Raw genomic sequence first — 23,677 nt, 5'->3', positions numbered from 1 at the left:
GGGGATGAAGAACACTGAAGAGCTGGATGTACAGAGAAGAGAAATGGGAGGAGGGTTCAGGCAGAGGGAACCGTGTAAGCAAAGACACAAAGCAAGGGAGGCCAGAGGATGTGGGAGGAACAGCTGGCAGCGAGTCCACTTTGGTTGGAAAACAGGGGATGGATGTGGTTAGGGGGAAAGGAGGCAGGGGAATGGTGAATATGGTGGGTGGGTAAGATGGGCTTAGACTGTCAAGCTGAGTGTGAAAGGTAGTTGACCGGGAGAAGGCTATATTCACCATGTGTAAGCAAATGGGATGTGGGGATGGTACATGGAGGGGGTGTGTGTGCCTACTTTTGGTAACCCACGGCATCCTTATGAAACATCTTGAGCATCAGCATGCCCATTTCAGAGACACACTTCTTTTTTCTCCATGGAATAACGGTCAAAGTGTTTCTGGAATCAGACATACCTGGGTTCAAGCCTGGGCTCTGCACCTTGCAATCTGGGTGAAAATTCCATAACTTCTCTGAGCCTTAGTTTCCTTTGTATCTAGAATGAAGATAACAAAACTTATCTGGGGATGTGATATGGATAAAGTGAGTGTATATGTAAAGCATTAATACAATGCCTGGTGCATAGTAAGTGGTCAATAAATATCAGCTGTTATTATTGTTGTTATCATTTCCCCTCTATGGCTCATTGGTTGCCTCAGGTACCTTCCCTTCCAACCATCCCGGCCTCCCCACTCCCCTCACCCCCACCCTGGGCCTGCCTTGTCTTCCAGGTCTGGGAGCTGGGGCCTCCTGCCCATTGAAGTTTCTTGGAATGGATCCCAGGTCCCACCACTCAGTCCAGGCTCAGAGTTTATTGGAGAAGCTTTTCTGAAAATGCCCCAGAAAACAGGGAGGCCTTTGAAAGAGACTGTCTGGGGGAGTGTGGCCTTGTACTTAAGGTCTAGTTGAGGGAGACACTCTGTTAGGTATGGGTGAGGAATCTTGAAGGCCCACAAAGAGGAATGGAGGTGGGTGGACAGAGGGGGTTTTAGGGATTCAGATACTGAACTCTCACACCACACTGCTCACACACATCAACCCACTTCATGGATCCCCCAGCATGAAGTGGCTGAACAAATACTTTTTTTGGTTATGTGATTGGCTTTTCCATATCTTGGTGGGAGTAAACACAATCTCCTTCTGGCCATGCCAAGGGTTAGGTGTCATCGGTTGCCCTGAAGAGTTGGCCCCCAAGACCCTACCTGTGAAGCCCCTGGAAGGCTCTTGCTCTCAAAGCTGCCAAGGTCCACCCCAATCTTCCCATCCCAGGCAGGCCCACCCTTTGTCCTTTGTCTTAGTGCATCTTGTGACCCAAACTAAAAGTCGGAGGTTATGAGTCCAGCTGACCTGAAAACCATCATCCCAACCCGGCTTCCCTTCCTCTCCTCAATTATCTCGCAAAATGCAGAGTCCCCAGACCTTGGTTGACCTAGGCTCCTTGGCACCCTCAGGCCTTGAACTATGGAAAAAATTCTGCCAAGGCTTCAGAGTTGCCTGAGTGTAGGATTTTCCAAAGCCCCATCTTGATGATATTATCCCAGGAGAGGAGAAATGACTGAGAAATTCCCCAAGCCCATAAAGGTGACAAGAAGGTTACTCCACGTGGCGACGCAGACAGTGCCAGGTGTCTGGGTTTATAAAAGGCACAGACAGTGAGGGAGAGCTCAGAACACTTCTCCTCTTCCTCTGGCTTCATCTCCTGCCTTGAGCCACTATGACCTGTGGATCAGCTTGCTTTAGCTCCCGTAGTGGAGTCCACAATTCCAGCTCCTGTGTGACCACTCAAAGGTACGGTTCTGGTCGCACCTTCAGCTGCACCTCGGCCTGCGGGCCCAGGCCCAGCCGCTGCTGCATCACGGCTGCTCCTTACCGCGGCATCTCCTGCTACCGCGGTCTCACCGGGGGCTTCAGCAGTCGCAGTGTCTGTGGGGGCTTCCGTGCTGGTTCCAGCAGCCGCAGCTTTGGGTATCGCTCTGGCGGCCCCAGCCCTCCCTGCATCACCTCTGTGTCAGTCAACCAGAGCCTCCTCACGCCCCTCAACCTGGAGATCGACCCCAATACACAGCGCATAAAGCACCAGGAGAAGGAGCAGATCAAGAGCCTCAACAGCAAGTTTGCTGCCTTCATTGACAAGGTGGGTGTCCTTGATTACACCTTTCCTGAACCTTCTTTCCTGGGTAGGCACTGAAGGGTTAGTCAGGGAGCAGGAGAGATGTGGACCAGATGAACCCCGGGTCTGATGGAGGAGATGGACACACTTCCAGGGCACAGACAGACCAGAGAGATGTGAGCATAATGCAGGGACTCCTGGCACTGTTATAATGTACAAGAGAGACAAGAATGGGCTTGGAACTGCATGTCAGAGGGAGGCGACACAGAACCCCGTCCCCCACGGGACACATATGAAATTTACATCAGAAATAGAAACAGAAGAAAAAAAGAAATAGAAATAGGACTAGAGGGTCATCTTTTGGGATAATGCTGCCTGGAATGCTTAGTTGTCCCCCGCCCCCACTTTCTCTCTGCATCCCCCTCTGACACTCACTCACTCACACACTCTCACATTGAACCCTGGGGCCAGCTGAGGCTTCCCCTTTAATGTTCACTTCAGACAAGAATGGGCCAGCAGGAGACCTAACTGGGGAAGGTTTCCCAGGGGAAAGCTTGGTCATTTGGGAGGGGATTCTGATCCCTGGCACAGTGAAGCCAGGCATGAGAAAGGACTTTTCCACTTGATCATGGGTATGTGGACTCAGATCTGCAGCCATCTCAGTGACAGAGATCCTCATGTGTGTGTTGGGGTGGGATGGGGGAAAGGAATTGGCAGAAGTTTTGGGGGGTGGATCCTGCAGGATGCTGGGATTATGGCTATCTGGGTGACTATTCCTCTGGGTGGCAGGTGCGCTTCCTGGAGCAGCAGAACAAGCTGCTGGAGACCAAGTGGCAGTTCTACCAGAACCAGCGCTGCTGCGAGAGCAACCTGGAGCCCCTGTTCAACGGCTACATCGAGACGCTGAGGCGGGAGGCTGAGCGCGTGGAGGCCGACAGCGGGAGGCTGTCCTCAGAGCTCAACCACGTGCGGGAGGTGCTGGAGGGCTACAAGAAGAAGTGAGTACATTTCAGAAGGTCCACTTCTCTCCGAAGGGTTGACATGATATGACAGCTGGGGACCCACTGAGCACACTGGCCTTAGAAACTTCTTTCTTCATTAACTCACTTTTTACTTTTGTCAGCTTTAAAGGCAGTGACAGGAAGACACATGAAGAGAAGCTGAAATGTCAGCAAAGAACCTTTTTATATTGCATTATGAACTTCTTAGGATAGGGACCATATCCCTGTTCATCCATCCATCCATCCATCCATCCACCCATCCCATAAGCCTGTTCTGAACACTTACTCTTTTGCTTTACTGTGCTAGGTACTAGAGGTACAAAAAATGACACTATGTCTCCTCCACTGTTCATAATCACTGGTTCAAGTTACTAGTTCCATCCACCTTTCCAGGCAGTTTATTATACTTGAGTAATAACAAAACCAATATCTTTAAAGTGAATCAGGTCTCAGTTAGAGAAATGTGTAATTAGGATGTGGGTGAGAGGGATGTTTCAGATATCCTGGGGGGGGGGTGGTGGATGTGATGGGTCAGGTTGAGCCCTCCTTTCCATTACTAGCTAAATCTCTTGTTTCACATTACCTTACCTTGTGGAGGTATGAAGAGGAGGTCACCCTGAGGACCACGGCAGAGAATGAGCTTGTCAAAATCAAGCAGGTGAGTAGGTCTGCTTGTGGGATAGTCACCTGGGAGTCTGGTAGCCCTCAGGGCATCAGTATGCCCTTGTTCAGTTAATAAACTTACATTTTATTCCAACCGATAGAAGGGCATTTCCCTTCTCACACTCTAGGAGATCTACAGGGCAGGAATTCTCTGGCTCTTCCTTTATAGAGTGGCCCAGAGAGATGGAAGGACTTTCTAAAGTCACACAGGACATTTTGCTAGAGTTGGTGGGAGACATTATTTCCCTTATTCTTGACTTCCTGATCTATGCATATGACTTGCTTTGCAGGGCTGGGGATGGGGTTGGGAGAAGTGAAGCCCCCCTGGAAATCCTCTGCAATGACCAGGGACTGCTGTGTGTTTCTATCTCCAGGAGGTTAACTGTCTCTATGTGCGCAAGGGAGATCTGGAGGCCAATGCACACAGCCTGGTAGAGGAGGTGGGCTTCCTGAAGACCCTGTATGAAGAGGTGAGTACCAGCAGAGAGGACATTATTCAACCCTCCTGATTCCCAGGCCAGCCTGTGTACAAAGGAAATAGACAGGTGTGCCTGCAGGTGTGAGGGTTTTGGAAATTGTGGTCTTGTGTGTATGTGTGTATAAAGGTGGAATGTGAACTCTGTTCTACTTGGCTCTGGATGGTGTATGTAATGTGAATGACTCTTGGCTCCACAGGAGTTGAGAGTCATGCAAGCCCACATCTCAGACACCTCGGTTATCGTCAAGATGGATAATAGCCGGTACCTAAACATGGACAGCATTGTCGCCGAGATCAAGGCTCACTATGATGAAATTGCCAGCCGCAGTCGGGCCGAGGCTGAGAACTGGTACCGCAGCAAGGTGAGTGGTCCAGGACACCTGCCTCCTAGACATGGTGCTGAGAAGGATTCAAGGTGTATATTAAAAAAGGCTACCTTTGTCTGGGGATTCTGATCCTTAGGGACGGTAGATAAAATATTGACATCTCAATGGGGTAGGAAGGCAGGGCTACCGTGTATGGTTGCACAGGCTGAGCACTGGACAACCTGTAAATCATCTACATTGTCCTAAATGTGTGGGAGGTCCCGTCCTGAGTTTCATGAGCCTCTCTGCTTCCTCTCCCAGTGTGAGGAAATAAAGGCCACGGTGATCCGACATGGGGAGACCCTGCGCCGCACCAAGGAGGAGATCAATGAGCTCAACCGCCTGATCCAGAGGCTGACAGCTGAGATTGAAAATGCTAAGTCCCAGGTAGGATTTTTTTGAGGCCCATCCAGGATCCCACAGGCAGTGTGTGTGCCCAGCTAGATCTCACCATTCACTCTGCAACCCATTTGTATGACTTGAGTCCTAGGTTTTGGCCCCTCAGGGAGCCCCAGTTGATGAAGGGGAGACGTCTGTTCCTGGGGTGATCTCATCTGGGTGGAGAGACTGGACACATCCAGGAAATGGACACAGAGACCCAGGGACCATAACTCACCTTGTTCTCTCCTGGGCCCTTAGAACTCCAAGCTGGAGGCCGCAGTGACCCAGGCGGAGCAGCAGGGCGAGGCGGCCCTCAATGATGCCCAGAGCAAACTGGCGGGGCTGGAGGAAGCCTTGAAGAAGGCCAAGCAGGACATGGCCTGCCTGCTCAAGGAGTACCAGGAGGTAATGAGCTCCAAGCTGGGCCTGGACATCGAGATTGCCACATACAGACGCCTGCTGGAGGGAGAGGAACAGAGGTGGGTACATTCTGCACAGCTGGGGCCTCAATTGCATAGACCTGGTCCATTTTTTTTCCCTCTACTACTTCCCCATTCCTTCTTTTGCTCACATCTTGGAACCCGTTTTGGCTCCCTCTCTGCTCCAAGGAGAGGCTAAGGAGGACAGTCTCAGTTGAGCCCACTGTCTGATTTCCAATGGGCTCCTACGTCATTTGGTTAGGGACAGTAGTTTTCTGGTTCTCTAAGGGAATAAAACATCTATGATGTATGACATTTGTGTATTTTAGTGGTATAAATACTTCTATCATGACTGGGCTCAAGCTACCACTGTGACTTCATGCAGAGTTGGCTAGAAATGTACAAAACAGTATCTGTGAACTAACTGGTAGGAGCTGGTGCCAGAACACCCTTGCTTAAGGGACAGGATAAAAATGGCCTCAAACTGAAAGGGCAAATAGAAAAATACATTTCGATTAGAGAGATGAAAAGCTTGTGGCCCAGGGAGACTGGATTGTTCAGGATGGTAGAGCCAGTCTGTAGGAGTGGGGTAGGCAGTCTGAAGCTGGAGTCCTGGGGGCAGTCCCACTGTAATAGGACCCTCTTCTTAGAGACACCTGGGAGGTCCTGCCCCTGGTGTTCTCTTGGAACAGAGCTGGGGAGACGCTGAGCCTCTAGGGGTGCTGGACCCCAGACCTCCTCTGACCTTCTGGGGAGGGACTTGGGTGGCTCCTTAGGTGACTGGGTTCAGAGTGGGTGACCATGTGACTTCTGGGATCATTGTCAAAACTAACACCCAGTCCTAATGCTCTTTTCTCTCCCACATCAGGCTGTGTGAAGGCATCAACGCTGTGAATGTCAGTGAGTAATTTGGGCCCTGAAGGGGAGACACTGAAGTGAGATAGTGGGAAGAATGTCTTAGCTCTGAGGGTGAAAAGACCCAGGGAGAGGAGTTCCATTCATTAGCAGCCACACAGTTACAAAGAGGGAGCTGGTTGACAGGTTATGAATGGAATAATACTTCATCCCAGGCCTGTTAGAGTGTCAGTCTTATTTTCCCCATCATAGGAAGCTCTGACTTTCTCTTTGTCCAAACACACTTGTTCATACTCCAGTTGTCTTGTTCCAGATCAAAACAGGTATTTTGTCAGCGTGGTTGTCCCCATGGAGGTCTTCCTGAAACCAGCTACAGAAGAATAGATTAAGAAAGATTGAGGTCATTCCCATCCAGTGAGGATGGGAGTCCTGAGACCACACGGGAGTTCACATTGTCTTTCTCCCTGGAGATGTGGATGATCCAGAGACATCCTACTGGGTGTTAGGGAGGGAGTTGTGTTTGGGACCAGCTCCCCGCCACCCCCGAAGGTTCTGACTTACCATTATTGTCTCTGTGCAGGTGTGAGCAGCTCCCGGGGTGGAGTTGTATGTGGTGACCTCTCAGTCACCCGTACCAGTGGCGTCAGGTCCTCTGGGGTGGGAGCCTGTGGCAGCAGCTATAAGAAGTGCTGAGTTGGCAGGACTTGAGGAGGCACCCGAGCCGCAGCCCATCTCACCCTCTCCGAGCCTCTCAGCTGGCCTGTCTGCCCAACCCTATCATGTGCAGCCGTCATTCTGACTCACCTTCTCTACTGTCCACCTCTCAGTTCTTGCGTGGGAATCCCCTCCTCCCCTCCTTGTCTCCTCCCTGCCCACGGCTGAGAGAGTCTGCTGGGAGGAGTGATCCGTGGATGTAGTCTATTTGAGGATTCTGGGCTCTCTGATCCCACGAGGAGAGCAACACCTAAGTCCCCCTCCCACCTTTCTTTCCCTTGCACTCTTTAATGTTCGTAGCTTCCTTTCCCAAATCTTCTTTCCTCCCTGCTATCTGTGCTTGAAATAAAGTCATCTAGTTTCCATCATGTGTGTGCATCTTTCTGTCCATTATTTCAGGCCTGGAACAGGTGGGTGGGGTCTCCAGGAAGCGGGAGGGGTGGGGGGGAGCCTGCTGCTCGGGCCATGTTATTGTGTGTTCAGGGTTGGGGACATTGAGGAGGGGTGCGCCGATGGCTCAGGGCTCTCTGAGGTAATTCCCTAGTGCTAGGAAGTGTCTGACACAGTGTTGGCTTATAGTAGGCACTGAGCAATGTGAAGAGAATGAATGAGTTCATCTCTGAGGTTTCCAATTGACCACGGGGCACCTCCACGTGAATGTTGCACTGATAATTGAAATTCAAAAAGCCTTAAAAACATCTCATCATTTTTCCCATCTACAGATGCCCATTCATCAACTTTCCTTCTTTCTATCAGTTCTTTTCTGTAAGGTATAGTTTGGGCAAGGCAGAAAAGGAAAGATGACCTCAACAGAAGTAGGTTACCTTTATTCGGGAAAGGAGGGGCGACAGTCGGCCTAAGACCAGGCTGAGTGCCGAGAGGGATCAGGGAGGCTTCATATTTATAGGGAGGTTTGTGGAAGCGATAAGGGAAATGTTAACCAGGCGGGATATTTTGAATACTCTTTTGTTGAGATGACATTTTTAGTTGGGCAGGGAGTGATAAGTCTTCTGGGCAGGTGTAGGGGGTTGGAAGGTTTCTGGACAGGGGGTGGTAAGTCCCAGATAGATGCAACCGGCTGGAGCATCAGGGTGGAACTAAAGTTCTGCTTTGTTTTCTCCAAAGTTAGATGATTCAGCAAGGGGCCTTTGAGACTGTTGTTTTCTTTTCTAGGCCCCAAAGACTCCTTCACTTTCTAATATCTCCAGCTTAAAACTCTTTAATACCTATTTTCCCTATCTAATGAGTCACCAAACTTTGTGAATTGTTTTCTCTGCAACTTCTTTCCTTGCAGTAAGTCAGACTAGGAACTCTGAATAAACTTTTTGTCATTAAAATTCTAGATAATATACTTTAAAAACATTTTAATGCATCATGAGCTAGCAAGAACACATGGGAGGTGATCAGAGTTGAATAACAATAACAATAAGCATGACTCCAGGGAAGTATGTGAATGATGGAGCCTGATGACATGGAAGGGACATCTGTTGGTCATTGGCATTCAATGGACGGAAGCCCAGTATGGTTAGGGGACTGGACACAAAGCCTAGGCCCATAAAGGGAGAATTGGATCCAAGGTCCATAATAGGCAACTGGATGATACTCAGTGAAAGGGGAAGCAGGAAAAGAATCTGCAAAAAGAGAGGAAAGAAACATGTACATCTTGACCTTGGCTTTGGTAAAGAAAAGTTTTTCCTGATAACTTTAAACCACAAGTTTACCCTCATCCAGCTCTGGGCTGGAGTTCACTTTTTTTTTTCTTTTGGTGGCAAATACCCACAGTACCGTACATGAGAATGTTGTTTAAAATGAGCCCAGGTTGGTGGTTCTCAACTGAATCTGGCAAGAGCAAATACAAATCCTTTCTAGAAGAATGCCATTCAAACCCAGGCTTCTAGAAATTCTTCCAGAGAGTGTTACAACAAATGGAAGTTCACAATTAATCAACAATCATGAAATGTGAACCAAGATGCTATCATTAGAGGGATGAGCAGAAGCATCTCACGTCAGCCTAATCCCCAGGAAGATGACTTGTGTGTGTTCTCAGATGCTTCAGTTGTGTCTGACTCTTTGCGACCCTAGGGACTGCAGCCTGCCTGTCTCCTCTGTCCGTGGGACTCTCCAGGCAAGAATACTGGAGAGAGGATTGCCATGTCCTCCTCCAGGGGATCTTAACTGACTTTGATAAATTAAGGATTTTTTTTTTTTGACAAGTTGCATGGCTTGTAGTATCTTGGTTCCCGACCAGGGACTGAGCCTCAGCCCCACCAGTGGAATCAGAGTCCTAGCCACTGAACCACCAGGGGAGTCCCAAGGATGCACAAGCAATTTTAGCTCTAGAGCAATCACTGAAACAGTGTTTATTATTTAAAAAAAAAAAAAAGTGCTAAAAACCAATAGAATAAATAACCTTGAAATGTTTAAAAAATGTTTGATTAAATCAAAAGAAGGCAGGAAACGAACTGTAGAGAACAACAAAAAAACCACAGCAGACAAATGTGAAACAGACAACAAAATTATTGACTTAAAGCCAGTAATATCAACGATTACATTAAATGTAAATGTAAATAACTCAGCTCTCAATAAGAATGAAATGGAGCAGGACCCCATAGTCCTTGCCCCCTCATGTCCTCTGCCTGCATTTTGTCCGTGGAAAAACGTTAGCCAAAGAATAAGTTTAATCAGAGAAGTCAGAAAATGCAGAAACAAAGGAAAACAATCAAAGGAGACAAGATAATAATAATGTAGTCATTAAATGCAACCAGAACATTTAGTTCCCTCTCAAGGACTGTGGATAATATGCTGAGCCATATCCTGTGAACCATCTTATAGATACTGAAACCCTCACCAGGTGGAAGAAGTTAACTGTATGATGACCAGACTGTAGCCATGACATAAGCTGCTGTAATTCCAAGAACTGGCTTCAAGGAAACTAGAACAAACCGACAAGGGAACTGAAGATAAACTACCTAAAACAGTCAAATTGACACTGGTCAGACCACTGATGACAACCTCATGATGACTGTCAGAGGTGACTGTGCTATTTCTACATGTAACCCCCTCCTTCTGTCTATAAAAGCTCTTGTCCCCTGTCAATGGTGGGAGGAGTCGGCTTTTGGACAGGTGTCCACCTCCCCCACCCCCCACCCTGCCTCCTTGCTTGCTGGCATAAAAATAAAGCAAAGTTTCTTTCCACCAACCTGGCCTCTTTAATAGTTTTTGAGCGTTAAGCAGTTAGACTTGGGTTCAGTAACAAGAAGAGAAACAACTCAATCAAAATGGGTAAAAGATTTCAATTGACACTTTACAAACCTAATACAAAGATGTATTAAGATTCAGTAAGTATGTGAGAATCAAGATTGCTGGGAGAAATATCAATAACCTCAGATACACAGATGACAATGAAGAACTAAAGAGCCTCTTGATGAAAATGAAAGAGGAGAGTGAAAGAGTTGGCTTAAAACTCAACATTCAGAAAATTAAGATCATGGCATCCGGTCCCATCACTTCATGGCAAATAGATGAGGAAACAATGGAAATGGTGAGAGACTTTATTTTTGGGGGGTCCAAAATCACTGCAGATGGTGACTGCAGCCATGAAATTAAAAGACACTTGCTCCTTGGAAGAAAAGCTATGACCAACCTAGACAGCATACTATAAAGCAGAGACATTACTTTGCCAACAAAGGTCCATCTAGTCAGAGCCATGGTTTTCCCAGTGGTCATGTATGGATGTGAGAGTTGGACTATAAAGAAAGTTGAGTACCGAAGAATTGATGCTTTCAAACTGTGGTGCTGGAGAAGACTCTTGAGAGTTCCTCGGTTTGCAAGGAGATCCAACCAGTCAATTCAAAGGGAAATCAGTCCTGATTATTCTTTGGAAGGGTTGATGCTGAAGCTAAAAGTCCAATACTTTGGCCACCTAATGCGAAGAACTGACTCATTGGAAAAGACCCCGATGCTGGGGAAGATTGAAGGCGGGAGGAGAAGGGGACGACAGAGGATGAGATGGTTGGATGGCTTCACTGACACTATGGACATGAGTTTGAGTAGGCTCTGGGAGTTGGTGATGGACAGGGAAGCCTGGCATGCTGCAGTTCATGGGGTTGCAAATAGTTGGGCACGACTGAGCGACTGAACTGAAGTATGTGAGAAGCCATTCATCATTATTAGTCATCAGAGAAACCTAAACTAAACCACAATGAGAAAAAACTTACCCACTAGACTAATCATTTAAAAGACTAAGCACTGATTCAGCCGGCCAGTCTGGGCGACGGGCTCTCCGTCCTAGTACCATGGCCCAGTTTGTCCGTAACCTCGCGGAGAAGGCCCCGGCGCTGGTCAACGCTGCTGTGACTTACTCGAAGCCTCGATTGGCCATGTTTTGGTACTATGCCAAGGTTGAGCTGGTTCCTCCAACCCCTGCTGAGATCCCTACAGCAATTCAGAGCTTGAAAAAAATTATCAACAGTGCTAAAACCGGTAGCTTCAAACAGCTCACTGTTAAGGAAGCTCTACTGAATGGTTTGGTGGCCACTGAGGTGTGGATGTGGTTTTATGTTGGCGAGATCATAGGCAAGCGTGGCATCATTGGCTATGATGTTTGAAGACCAATTTTTAACATGTGATTATATTTGCTTTATTATTCAAGTGTTCTTGGACCATGTGTGAACAGACTGCTATTTGAATAAAATAAGACAATGTGTCAGAATCGGTGTTTTCTCTATCAAACACTACATGGAAGGTCACAATTTCTCTTGATATTAAGTTGGATTGTCTTTTGCTTCAGTATATTAATACAGCTCTAAGTGCATGCCTTTGCTTAGCCTGCAATTTGGAAAATGTATATATGAGTATACCAACCTGGTACCTGTATAAATGAGGTTAACTTTATTTTGAAGGCTTGAAACAAGATGTTTAAGCTTTATTTCTAGAAGAGCTGGGGGAAAGGCTTTGAGAAAATGAGAACTTGCTCCAGTAGGAGAAATAATAATACCATGTGCTAAGTATGATACAGTTAAATCACGTAGCATTAAGAATACAATTTGGACTGTTTTTCTTCGCAAAAATCGGAGAAAGATCCCTTTGACAACACCTTTTTGTCAGTTTGAATATAGCCTCCCAAAAGAACAGCATGATGATAATCTGTGTATCTTTGTAATATCTTTAACATTAGGACAGAGTGAATGAGAGCGATAATGTATTTTTCATCTGATTTTGATGTTTGTTATATTATTAATCTGTCCAGTTTTTAAGGACCTATCTTTGCAAAAATAAAGCATCATTTAACAGGGAAAAAAAAAAAAAAAAAGACTAAGCACTTAAAAGACTGACCATCAAGTAGCTGGAACTTTCATGGAGGATAAAATGATATAGTCACCCTGAAAATAGTTTGCCAATTTCTTATAAATTTAAACATACATTTGCCAAATGGCACAGCAATTCCTCTCGGGTATTTATCTACAAGAAATGAAAACAGGTCTACACAGAGACTTGTACATAAATTACTTAGGAGCTTGAATCATAATAGCCCCAAAGTAAAAACAATAAAAACATTTTATTAATAGGTAAATGGATAAACAGAGATATATTCATGTGATGATTATCACTCAACAAGGAAAAAGAATGAACTACTGATTCATGAAACAACATGGATGATTCAAAAACATTATGCTAAGTGAAAATAATCAGAGTATACACTGTGTGCTTCTATTCACAGAATGTTCTCCAACTGGCGATACTAATTTCCATTGCTAGAAATTAGATCAGTAGTTGTCTTGGATGAGGTGGGAAGATTGCTGCAAAGGGGTATGAAGGAAACCACTGAGATGATTGCTGGAATGTCATTTATCTTCATTCACTGATGGTTGAATGAGGGCAAACCTCTATCAAAACCTGTTGAACTGTACACTTGAAATGTGTGTATTTTACTGTATGTAAATTATCTCCCAATAAAATGGATAAACTAATGACTTTAAAACCCATAAGATACTTAGAAATAAATCTAACAAATATGTGAGAGAACTATGCCTAGAGAAATACAAACATTTTATGAAGTGTTACAGGAAATGAAGCTAAAATGCAGACCTAACTAAATGAAGAGACACAGCGTTGTTGAGAGAAAAAAAGAGATTAATTGTCCTTAAATTGATTTACAGTACCAGTGCCACTACAATTGAATTCAAAAGAAGGGTTTACATAAATATTAACAAGCTGTTTCTAAAATTTATGGTGAAGAGAAAAGTTTAAGAATAGTCAAGGCATTGGTGTAAAAGGAAGAATGAGGATTTGCCCTTTCAGAAAGCTACAGAAATTCAGGGCAAAAGTATCTATACAAGATTAGACAAACTGACCAATGAGACAAAATAGAGAGCTCCTAAATTGATGTGTATAGTATACATACATATATAAAACATATGTATTGCATAATTTATGCTTATGACATACTATATAATATTTTGCATCATATATTTATATATGACATATTTATATATATATAATACATATCAATTTGGGGGCTCTCTGTTTTGTTACATTGGTCAATTTATTCTTGTGTGTATATATGATATAAATATATTAAATAAATAAGATATAAATAAAATTATATATAATATACAAAGTTAAATACATCTTATATCTATATAGATGTATAGCTATATATATCTTTGATTCACAGATCAATAGCAAAGAAAAACCTCTACATTGGTTAGCCACATGGGAAAGAGTGAAATTGGATCCCTGACTTCTGTGATACACAAAACCAATTTCAAGCAAATTAAAATTATACACAGTCAAATGCAAAACTTTAAAACTCTAAGAAGCAAAAAAATGGGGAACATCTTTCTGATCTTGGTATAGAAAAGGACTTTTAAGCAAGTCACACAGAGTGCTTAATATAAAAGCTTGATAAGTTAGACTACATTAAAATTAAGAATTTTTATTGATAAAAATATGCCATAAAGTAAAAAGATGAGCTATAAATTTGAAAGTGCTATTTGTGATACATATAAGTGGTAAAATAGTAATAGTTAGAAATATAAAGAACACCTGTAATCCAATAGGAATAAGGCAAACAACCCAATAGAAAAAATGGTCAAAAGAAAGCAAATACATATAGATAATAAACATTTAAAGAGCTATTCAACCTCAACAGTAATCATGAAAATTCAAAGCAAGGTCAAAAATAAGATTGATTATACCATTTAATTGTTTTTTAAAGATATTTATTTATGTATTTGACTGTTCTGGGTCTTAGTTGCAGCAAATGGGATCTTTAGCTGTTGCATGAAAACTCTTAGTTGCAGTATGTGGGATCTAGTTCCCTGACCAGGGATTGAACCCAACCCCCTGGCATTGGGAGCATGGAGTCTTAGTCACTGGACCACCAGGGAAGTCCCCATTAAACTGTTGAAAATTAAGATTTGTGGAGAATATATGAATCTTTCATATAGTGCTGTCATGCCATGCCTGTTACTCAGTCGTGTCTGACTCTTTGCGACCCCATGGACTGTAGCCCACCAGGCTCTTCTGTCCATGGGATTCTCCAGGCAAGAATACTGGAGTGGGTTGCCATGTTTCACTCCAGGCGATCTTCCCAACTCAGGGATCGAATCTGTGTCTCTTGATTCTCTTGCATCGGAAGGCAGATTCTTTACCACTAGCGCCACCTGGGAAGTCATACAGTGCTGATCAAAGTGTGAATTGTTACTATAACAACTTTGGCAAATAATTTTTGTTTTGTCATGTTGAACATTTGAACATCCTAAGAGCCCCAAGTTCCACTCCTAGATCTTAGAAGTGTATCAAAGAGAAATTCTCACATATGTGCATCAGGGGTCATTTAGAAAAATGGTTGTAGAACCAACTTTGTAAAAGGAAAAAATAAAACAAAATAACATAGAAGTGTAGTATATTCGCTCAATAGAATACTATGAATGCTCAGGGAGGAATCCTAGCTATATAATGTTAAAAGACAAAAAAAAAAAAAAAGCAAGCCCTGTGTAACTGATACCCTTTTTATTAAAAAACAAACAAGGTAACCTTACAGATATATTTTTAGATATATGTAATGTATGTGACAAAACTTAAAAAAAAAAAAAGCAAGGGGATGTTTACACAAATTCAAGGAAGTGGTTATCTCCAGAGTGAGAGGGAGAGGACAGAATGGGTTCTTGTGTCAGTAAGTTAGTTCATGGATATTTCATTTTCATTACATTATTTAACAAATAATGAGATTAATATGCTATATATAAGAAATGAAACCTAAACATAAGGCTTGGTGAAGAAACTAAAACATATGAAAACCTAAACATGAGCCCTGACTGAAAACCTAAACATGAGCCCTGACTGAAAACCTAGGTCAATAAATTGAAAGTGAAACATTAAAGTGACCGATTAGAGGATCAGAAGGCACTTTATAGTAGAAATAATTTTTCATAAAATCAGTTTATGTGTGTGGATATGTATATAGGTACAGATTCATGATATAAAATATATATATTTTTAATTTGTGTAATTTTTATTTATTTGACTGGCTATGTTGGGTTTGAGTTACAGCACATGGGATCATCGCCAAGTCATGCGGGGTCTTTGGCTGCTGTTCGTGGGCTCCAGAGCCTGTGGGCTCAGTAATTGCAACACTTGGGTTTAGTTGCTCCCCTGGCATGTGAGATCTTAGCTCCCTCCCTGACCAGGGATAGTATCTGTCTTCCTCGCATTGCAACACAGATTTTTTACTAGACCACCAAGGAAGTCCCTAAAATGTATTTCTTATCATTTGAGCTATGGCTATAAAAAAAGTTTGACAGCCAGTACCCTAAAGAAACTCTTGCCAAAGTACACTAGCAAATACATACCCCAAAGTTCATAGCAGCATTGTTTGCTATGACCAAAAGAGAGAAAAAAAAAAAAGCACACACGTGTATACCCCTAGGAGCAATAATCACACTGGGATACTCTACAGCATTGCGATATGAACTAAGCTACATGCATCAGAATGGTTGAATCTCATAATTAGAACGTTGAGGAGGGAGGAGCAAGTCATAGAAGCCTGCATGTAATTCTATTTATAGAAATCTTACAGGAAGGCAAAACTAAAACAGTTGCTTAGGGATTCATACACATATGATACAACAATAAAGGAAACACAAGGGGGTGCTTAACGCAAAAGCCCAAGATAGTGTCACCTTGGAAACTGAATGGGGTCAGAGGGAGAGGATGCTGTAAGCAGGAAGGGTCAGTCCCACAGCGGGCTTTGAAAGTTCTGGTGGGCACACAAGGGCTTGTTTTATTATGTCACTATTTAAATCATCAAATGCATGTTATATATACTCTTGCATGTATGAGAAATTTATCAAACAGAAAAAAATGCCGATCAACTTGTGTTCTCTGGTCCCTGATACTCCTTCAGCTTGGAGTCCTATCTTTCCTCAGATTTCTTACCCACTAGTGGAAATGAACTCCCAGCCATAGTTTCTCTCCCTCCTATCTGTCTTCTGCATTGCTATCAGACAGGCCTTCCACACTGCATGCCTCTTCAAGAACCTTCTGTGGCTCCCTGTTACCCACTCCCAAAGCCCAGACTCCCCAGCTCCACACATTTCTCCCACCTGAAGTCCTTTTCCTTCCCCCACCCCACTTCCTCCTCCTCCTCTTTCCTTGAAGGTCTTTTCCAGCTCAGAGACTAACATGTTCCCCTCTGGGCTCACAGGATGGCCCTTCCACCACTCTCCCCAATCAGAACTCTGCAAATGTAACAAGATGAGGTCACAGAGCCCCCAGGAAGAAGAAGCTTTGTCCCTCAGAGCTGAGCATTCTAGGAACTCTCTGGGCTAGAGAGCTTCAGGGCTCAAGGGAGGCTTGGAGGAGAGAACAGCTCTGCTCATCATGGTGAGACTTGTCTACACAGCTCATTAGTTCACACAAGAGGAGGGGTCTTGAACTCCACCCAGATCTGTTGGACCCCGCCAGGCACGAGCTTGCCTGCTGTGTCTTCAGCTTTTGGGAACGAGAGCGGGTGCAGGCAGTAAGAATAGGGCAGAGATTGGTGGGAGATGAAGTTTTGCAGTCTCTTTTCATCCATTTCCCACACCCTATCTATCAATACCTTGGAAGGAAATTTGCACTGGGCTGGAGTGAACAGTTCCTATTCTCTGTGTTGAAGGGCCTGTGTGACTTTATCTGTTCCTTGGGGAGTAGAGCAAAGTGCGTGGACTTAAGATGCAGCCAGGCTCAGCCATTGACTGCAGGGTCGGTCATATCCCTCAGGGTCCCTACTTCTTGCATGGTGGCTGAGCATCAGCTTGCCTGAGGGAATATAATAGATACAGGAACATCTCCCTGGTCTACTTCACAGGTGGACCTGAGCCCCAGGGAGATGGTGGAGGGAAAATACTAGAGAGAGTAAGGCACTGTGAAAGCATCGGTCACCGTACCCAACTGGTTAGATGTTGGCATGTACAGATAGGATGCAGCAAGGGTAAAGGCCCACTGATTTTGTCCCTTGTCGTCCCATAATGTTGTCCCAGAGTGGCCTGGGGTTTGGGGAAGTAGCTGGAAACTGGATCTCTTGTCACTGATTAATAACCTTCATCAAATTAGGAAAGTTTCTTCATATTCTTAGATTTGAAAAAGTATTTTTAAAATTCAGGAATGTTGAATTTTATTAACTGCCTTTTGTATTCATTTAGATGAGTCTATGTAGTGAAGGAATGGAATTGATTTCCTAGGGTTAGCTACCCTGATTCTTGGGGTCAGCTCGGTGTGGTCTCAGTCCAAAGACTCAACAGACTGCTGCACTCTTACCCTTTGTGGCTGAGTTCACACTACCTTTGGCATCCGCAGACCTGGTGGCCCATGCGCCCTGGTGCCAGCCAAGTGCACTTCCTTCTCTCAACAACTTCTGGGGATAGAAAGGATGACCATTCCCATCTTATCGATGGAGAAGCAGAGGCTCAGAGGAGTCAAACGACCCACCCATGATAGCAAGTGGGTGGGTGGGTGCTGGAACGGTCTTGCTAGTCTCCAGTGAATGCACCTGCTGCTTCCTCATCTTCTTGATCAACCCCCCACCCCACTTGGCTGTCCCCACCTCACAGTGCGAGGGGATAAAGGCAACAGTGCAGAAACATGTGCAGAACCTGCGACACAGTAAGGAGGAGCTAAACAGGCTGAACCAGGCCATCCAGCGGCTGACAGTGGAAGTGGATGGCACCAAGAGCCAGGTGAGGGGCGGGCGTGGGGGTGGCTGAGTGGTGATGCTGGTGACGCATCCTAGACTAGACTAGACCTTCCCCCCATCCTTTGGATAGAGTTTCTCTTTGTGAAGTTCTGAGCAAACAGGAGTGTGGTTATGTGTGTATATACCATGCTTCCATTTGCTCAGGACTTTGAGTTTTTTTTTTTAATGTGGATACGTAATTAACACGTAGGTAAAAATGTATGCATATGGATGCTTGTTTGTATATCATTTTTTATGTATATATATATTTTTAAGTCTGTATGTTTTGTGATTGTCCTACAGTGTGAAATTTGAGTCCATCTTCAGAAATGGCAAGATCTTACCTAGAAATTCAGTATCATGGATTCCCTCTATAAACATGCAGATCTGGCAATATTAAACTGGTCTCACATGGTCTCACACAGTAACATCTGGTGAGGGAAGAGAGGCCTCTACCTTCTCTTTCATCTTCACATGGGGCTCATGTTCCTGCAGTGTGCCGCAGACTCCACCACTCCAAATTGCATCCTTTGACACTGAGGCAGAGGGATCTTTGCCATTTATCCTCCCCTTGGCTAGTACTCTTGTCATTCTTGTCAAAGAGATACAGCTAGGCTCTGGATCTAGCTCTCTATCTAAGGTGAAGAAATGAAAGACTGAAAACAGGAAAGACATCCTTGTGATTTCAGGAAAATTAAGAGTGTGTACATTTCTTTATAGAGCTGGGTACTATCCACATATACTTTACATTTGGCCTTTATTCCCTCTCCCCTCCCTCCCTGCCACCCCCGCTATGCCCAGTCTTAGTTACAGAACTCCTAGTTCCCTGATCAGGGATGGAACCAGGCCCTGGGCATTGGGAGTGCAGTCTTAACCAATGAACCACCAGGAAAGTCCCCGGCCTATGCTTTTTGATGTCTCCAGCCAGGCTCTGTAGGCATTTGTGTTTCTCAGGCTTTAGGCTCCAGAAAGAGAAGGTTCTCACATGAATGCCCTCTTTCTCCCCACCTCTCTCCCTCTCACCCACTCCTCTTTTTTCTCAGCCGCCCTCTTGGTTAAGCTCCTGCCCTGGCCCATGCTCCATCCCGCAAAGGGAAGAGGTTCTGCTTCCAGTCAGTTCTTGTTTTCTGCAGAGACAAGTGTCTCAGGCTCTGCAGGATATTCGTGGGGGTTCTCCCTTCTCCAGGAACCCCTGGCTTTGAGGAGGGACAAGCTGTTCAGGTTCCAGGGGTGACAGAGTGGTGGCTGGGTGGGCCCAGTCTCCCAGCAGACTCAGCTACTCTGATTCCCTGACTGGTTCCCTAAGCAGCAAGTATGCCTTCCCAAGGCAGCCCTTTATTATCAATATTTTTTTCCCTAGAGACTACAAATTCCAGTATCTTATGAGGAAAGGATACTCTTCCTGTTCATTCCCTGATGAAACAATAACCCCAGAATGACATGCTAAAATGTATTTGATGCTTCCCAGACCCTAGCTCATTTTGGAAGTGTCACTATACTAGATGTGGGCTTCCCAGGTAGGCTAGGGGTAAAGAACCAGTCTGCCAAGGTGGGAGCTGCAGAAGACACGGGTTCAACCTCTGGGTTGGGAAGATCCCCTGGAGGAGCACATGGCAACCCACTCCAGTATTCTTGCCTGGAGAATCCCATGGACAGAGGAGCCTGGTGGGCTACAGTCCATAGGGTTGCAAAGAGTTGGACATGACTGAAGCAGCTTAGCATGCACACACACATACTAGATGCAAAAGGCTCTCAGTCATCTAAGAAGGCTGGTCCCCAACCTCCACCCTGGGAGTGGGGCAGACACACAAACACAGATTTCAGAGCAGGCACACTCATTCCCCTTAACGATCTCTAATTTCTCTTTGGCCCTCCGGCTATGGAGAAAGGTGTGGATCCTTGAGTGGGGAGGGGCTGAGGATGTCCTCCTGTCTGTGGTCTTTGCCCCCTTTGCCCCCAGCCCTGTGAACCAGAGAGAGCCAAGGACCCAGCCGCTCTGCAGGAGATAAGTGCCTCAGGAAGCGCCAAGGGCAAGCTGGTCTGGCTGGAAGCTGCCCTGCAGAAGGCCAAGCAGGACATGGTGCGGCAGCTGCGTGAGTACCAGGAGCTCATGATCGTCAAGCTGGGCCTGGAGTTTGAGATCGCCATCTACAGGAAACTGCTGGAGGGCGAGGAGAGCAGGTGAGGGCTAGGTGGTGCTTCATATGTGGTCAAGGCGAGGAGCAGAGAGGCTTAGGGAGGATCCTGCCTGGGTCCTTGCCAGCTGGGGTGGGGGCTAAGGTGATGAGAGGTGAGCTGGGTATCCAGGGATCTGTTCTCTGGAGTCAGTTTTTTTCCCTCCATCTCACAGACCTTTAGACCAAGGGTCCCAGCTAACAAGTAACCTTAGCACATGTGATGAGTGACTTTTACTCCCAGGATCAGAAAGCAGGGGCCAGTTTGTCTACTGAGACAACGGCAAGGACCAAGGCCCAGCCAGGGGGAGTAAGATCCCTGGTGTGGGTGCCTTCAGCTCTGCTCCTCTCTCCTTCAGGCCTAGGGGAGGCAGGGTTTATGGCAACGGGTAGCGTCTGGCTTTTAACATTAGGCAGGTAGAGACCCAAGGGCTTCCAGCTTCAGCTGGGCCCACTAGGCTGAGGGGAAGGAAAGGGAACCCATTGTGCAGCAGACAAGCTGCATTTATTGTCTCCTTTAAACTCCTGCGGGGGGGTGGGGGGAGGTTCTATTATCCCCATTTTACAGACGACGAAACTGAGTCTCAGAGAGTAAAAGACCACCTTAAGGACCCACAGGTAGAAACTGACTGGGTGAGGCTTGAATAATATTCTCCAGACAACTCACCTATCTCCTCTAGGATCTGCCTTCAAAATGCCCCCATCATGGGGTCTAATTTCAAGATAAGTTTAAGTTAAAGACAGTGTAGATCTTCTGCCTTCTCCCTTCTCTAAGAATTCTTCAGTAAAAGAATTATTTGAATTTAAGACAGGAAGGGTTGAGTGTAAAGGTCCAGAAGGAGTCTTTACTCGAAAGGGCTGAGGGGATCTGAGAGACCCAAGTAGCTTCCAGAATGGAAGGATTTCTGCCTGTCGGAAGGGGCCAGAAGTGCTTTGTTCTGAAGAATGGTGAGTATTCTATCTGGTAGATGGATTCACTCACCTGCTCCCTCCTTCTCCCTGCAGGCTTGGTCTGGGATTTGGGGCAGGAAATGTCAGTAAGTAAATAGGAGAGTAACTTGGGATAAGAGGGGTCACATGTTATCCCCTCCCCACCCTGGGTATGTATCCTCTCTGGGAAGGGCTTAGGGAGCCGCTTCCTCTGTGTGTCTCCCATTTGTGAGCGCTGTTTTTATTCTCTTGGGGGTGGTTTTTTGGTGTTTGTGTGTATCGGGAAAGGGGGTTCTGTGATCTGTTCTTTGGCGGAGGATCTGTTGGTGTGTCTTGGGGTGTGGGAGGATGGTCTGTGGGTTTATCCCCGTGGAAGAGACTGTTTTATTCTCGCGTGGGGGACAATCTGGGGCTGACTCCAGGGAGGGGACACTCCCAAGTTTGTTTCTTAGGGGATGGGATCTGTGTATCTGTCACTTTGAGGAGTTTGCACGTCTGTCTCCTGGTAGGGGGAGGTGTCTGCGCATCTGTATATCTGTGTGTCTGTCTTCTGGGGTGGAAAGGGCAGGGGAGACATAGAGCTTTTTCCTCCAACAGCCGCTCTCCGCTCAGTCCTGGGAAGTGCTCCCACCGGCCTGCCGGGCTCAGCCTCGGGCGCCGAGGCACTGCTGCCGCCCGGAGCGGGTCCCAGCTCCGTGGAGACCAGCGCCCCTGGCGGCGGCTGTGCGCTCTGCGGCTCCCCCGGCTGTGCCTCGGGTTTACGCTGCAGCGGCTCACGCGGATGCTGAATCCTTCCTGCCCTACTCCGGAGAAGTCAAGGAACCCTAGCTTCCTCCCCAGTGACTTGGACCTGTGTCTCAGATGCCCTCTCCCATGGGTCCGACCCTCGTCTTACCTCTCCTTCTTGTCCCCGACCCTAGAGTATAAAGTCTTTGAATGCAGTTTACTGGACCATGGTAGACCAGTCCCCAGTGTGGGGATAGGCTGGACGCTGTGCCACTGGGAAGCATGGCATTTGTCTTCCCTGGACCCAGCACTCTTCCCCTCTGAACTGCCCCATCCCCTTCTTTTCCTGGGACTCCTCCTCTGCAATAAAAAGTTATGTAGCAGTTGGAGCCTTCCTGCTGTTTGGGCCTAGATTCTTCAGGCTCTCTATCCCCAGAGTAAAGACAAAGCTGGCTGGATTTGGGGGAGGGAAAAGAAAACCGGAGACATTACCAGGAAGCAACCCCGCTTTGGGTGTGTGGGTCCACATGACTTCAGTTGATGGTGATATCAGAGGACCAGGATCTTAAGGGTTGGGGATGTTCTCTCTGTGTGTGTGTGTGTGTGTGTGTGTGTGTGTGTGTTATGAGGGCCCCTGGAGCTACCAGGAAAACCCAGTGAAAGGGAAAGAAGGGGTTGATTCATGCATGATGGTGGACTGATTCCCAGCCTGGGGTCCACAGGCAGCTGATCTTGCCAGAGTTGCTGAGAACTGCATTCATTGATCTACTCACGCTATAAGCGCCGAATGGCCACTGAGGGTCAGCCATAGTGCTTGGTGGGCAAGGCACTCTAGTCCTGGGCAGTGGTCTGGTGGTGGGTGGGAGGGTGGGGGGCAGGCCATAAACCAGGAAATGGAGCAGAAAGAAATACAGTGATGGGGTTGAAGGTGAGCCTCCCTCTACCGCCCTGGTGCGAGCACTTGAGGACAGGCCCTGGGGACAATGACCCTGGCAGATTAGGGCTGGAGGACATGGACACAGTTGGGTGGTCCAGGTTTTAAATGAACAAATCATCTGACCATGGGCTGGGAACAACATACCACAGAGGAGGAAAACATGAGCTTTGGAATCAGAAGTTCCAGTTTGGCTACTTCCAGGTTTCTGGTGTAGTTTGGTCTGCATTTTCACAAGGCATCTTTGGGAGGGGGTGCAGAAAGTAGGCCAGTTTGTGGCAGTGGGGTGGCCTGAGAAAGGCTGGGTTTCTGGGTTCTTTCCTTGCCACACAGACCTGAGAGAAACCTCCATTCAAGGAGCCCACATTCTTTTCTGTTGCACAAAAGATTACATCACCAACCTATCTGGCAGACAATGGTCCCTGCTTTCTATGTCCCTGGGTGGGGCTAAGGTGAGTCACTGGCCAGAGGCCCCAGGTTTACCTTTTAAGGTTCGCTAGTGCCAGAATGTCTGCTGTGTTTCCTGGGTTCCTGCCCAGAGAACAGGTACCCAAAAGGCCTACCTCCTGGATAAACAGAGCAGTCTCATGCAAGAGGAATGGGACCAGAACTTGGCTGGCAGCCTGCCATTCACCTGAGGGACAGGGAGCATCAGCCCCCTTGATCCTTTCTGA

General features: G+C 46.2%; 2 protein-coding genes and 1 pseudogene across 2 annotated transcripts; all 3 read left to right on the top strand.

The window, feature by feature from the left end:
- Positions 1-1,175: 1,175 nt before the first annotated feature.
- LOC110147085 (keratin, type II cuticular Hb3-like) lies at positions 1,176-7,389 on the top strand. The gene is made up of 9 exons (XM_020908348.2): positions 1,176-2,169; positions 2,935-3,143; positions 3,744-3,804; positions 4,184-4,279; positions 4,485-4,649; positions 4,914-5,039; positions 5,292-5,512; positions 6,321-6,352; positions 6,888-7,389. Exons 1-9 carry the CDS (start codon positions 1,750-1,752, stop codon positions 6,998-7,000), a joined length of 1,443 nt encoding a protein of 480 aa, XP_020764007.2. The 5' UTR covers positions 1,176-1,749; the 3' UTR covers positions 7,001-7,389.
- A 3,889-nt stretch (positions 7,390-11,278) lies between these two features.
- Positions 11,279-11,724, top strand: LOC110129332 (ATP synthase subunit g, mitochondrial pseudogene; annotated as a pseudogene).
- A 4,987-nt stretch (positions 11,725-16,711) lies between these two features.
- On the top strand, positions 16,712-22,131 carry LOC110147084 (keratin, type II cuticular Hb1-like). Its single transcript, XM_070454842.1, has 5 exons — positions 16,712-16,909; positions 18,118-18,243; positions 20,200-20,420; positions 21,419-21,450; positions 21,941-22,131. The coding sequence occupies exons 1-5, from the start codon at positions 16,907-16,909 to the stop codon at positions 22,129-22,131; spliced, it is 573 nt and encodes a 190-aa protein (XP_070310943.1). The 5' UTR covers positions 16,712-16,906.
- The last annotated feature ends 1,546 nt before the right edge of the window (positions 22,132-23,677 follow it).

The sequence above is a fragment of the Odocoileus virginianus genome, chromosome 24 (assembly GCF_023699985.2).
Source record: "Odocoileus virginianus isolate 20LAN1187 ecotype Illinois chromosome 24, Ovbor_1.2, whole genome shotgun sequence".
NCBI classification, from domain to species: Eukaryota; Metazoa; Chordata; class Mammalia; order Artiodactyla; family Cervidae; genus Odocoileus; species Odocoileus virginianus.
Note: the sequence above shows the minus strand (reverse complement) of the source record. Positions and strands in the feature narration are given on the sequence as shown.

Bases quoted from the DNA above. Each gene is read 5' to 3' on its own strand.
- LOC110147085 (XM_020908348.2), top strand. From the start codon at position 1,750: ATGACCTGTGGATCAGCTTGCTTTAGCTCCCGTAGTGGAGTCCACAAT. The intron at 3,144-3,743 runs GTGAGTACATTT...TACCTTGTGGAG, and splicing joins CTGGAGGGCTACAAGAAGAA to GTATGAAGAGGAGGTCACCC. The intron at 6,353-6,887 runs GTGAGTAATTTG...GTCTCTGTGCAG, and splicing joins CATCAACGCTGTGAATGTCA to GTGTGAGCAGCTCCCGGGGT.
- LOC110147084 (XM_070454842.1), top strand. The intron at 18,244-20,199 runs GTGAGGGGCGGG...CTTTGCCCCCAG, and splicing joins TGGATGGCACCAAGAGCCAG to CCCTGTGAACCAGAGAGAGC. The intron at 21,451-21,940 runs GTAAGTAAATAG...TTCCTCCAACAG, and splicing joins ATTTGGGGCAGGAAATGTCA to CCGCTCTCCGCTCAGTCCTG.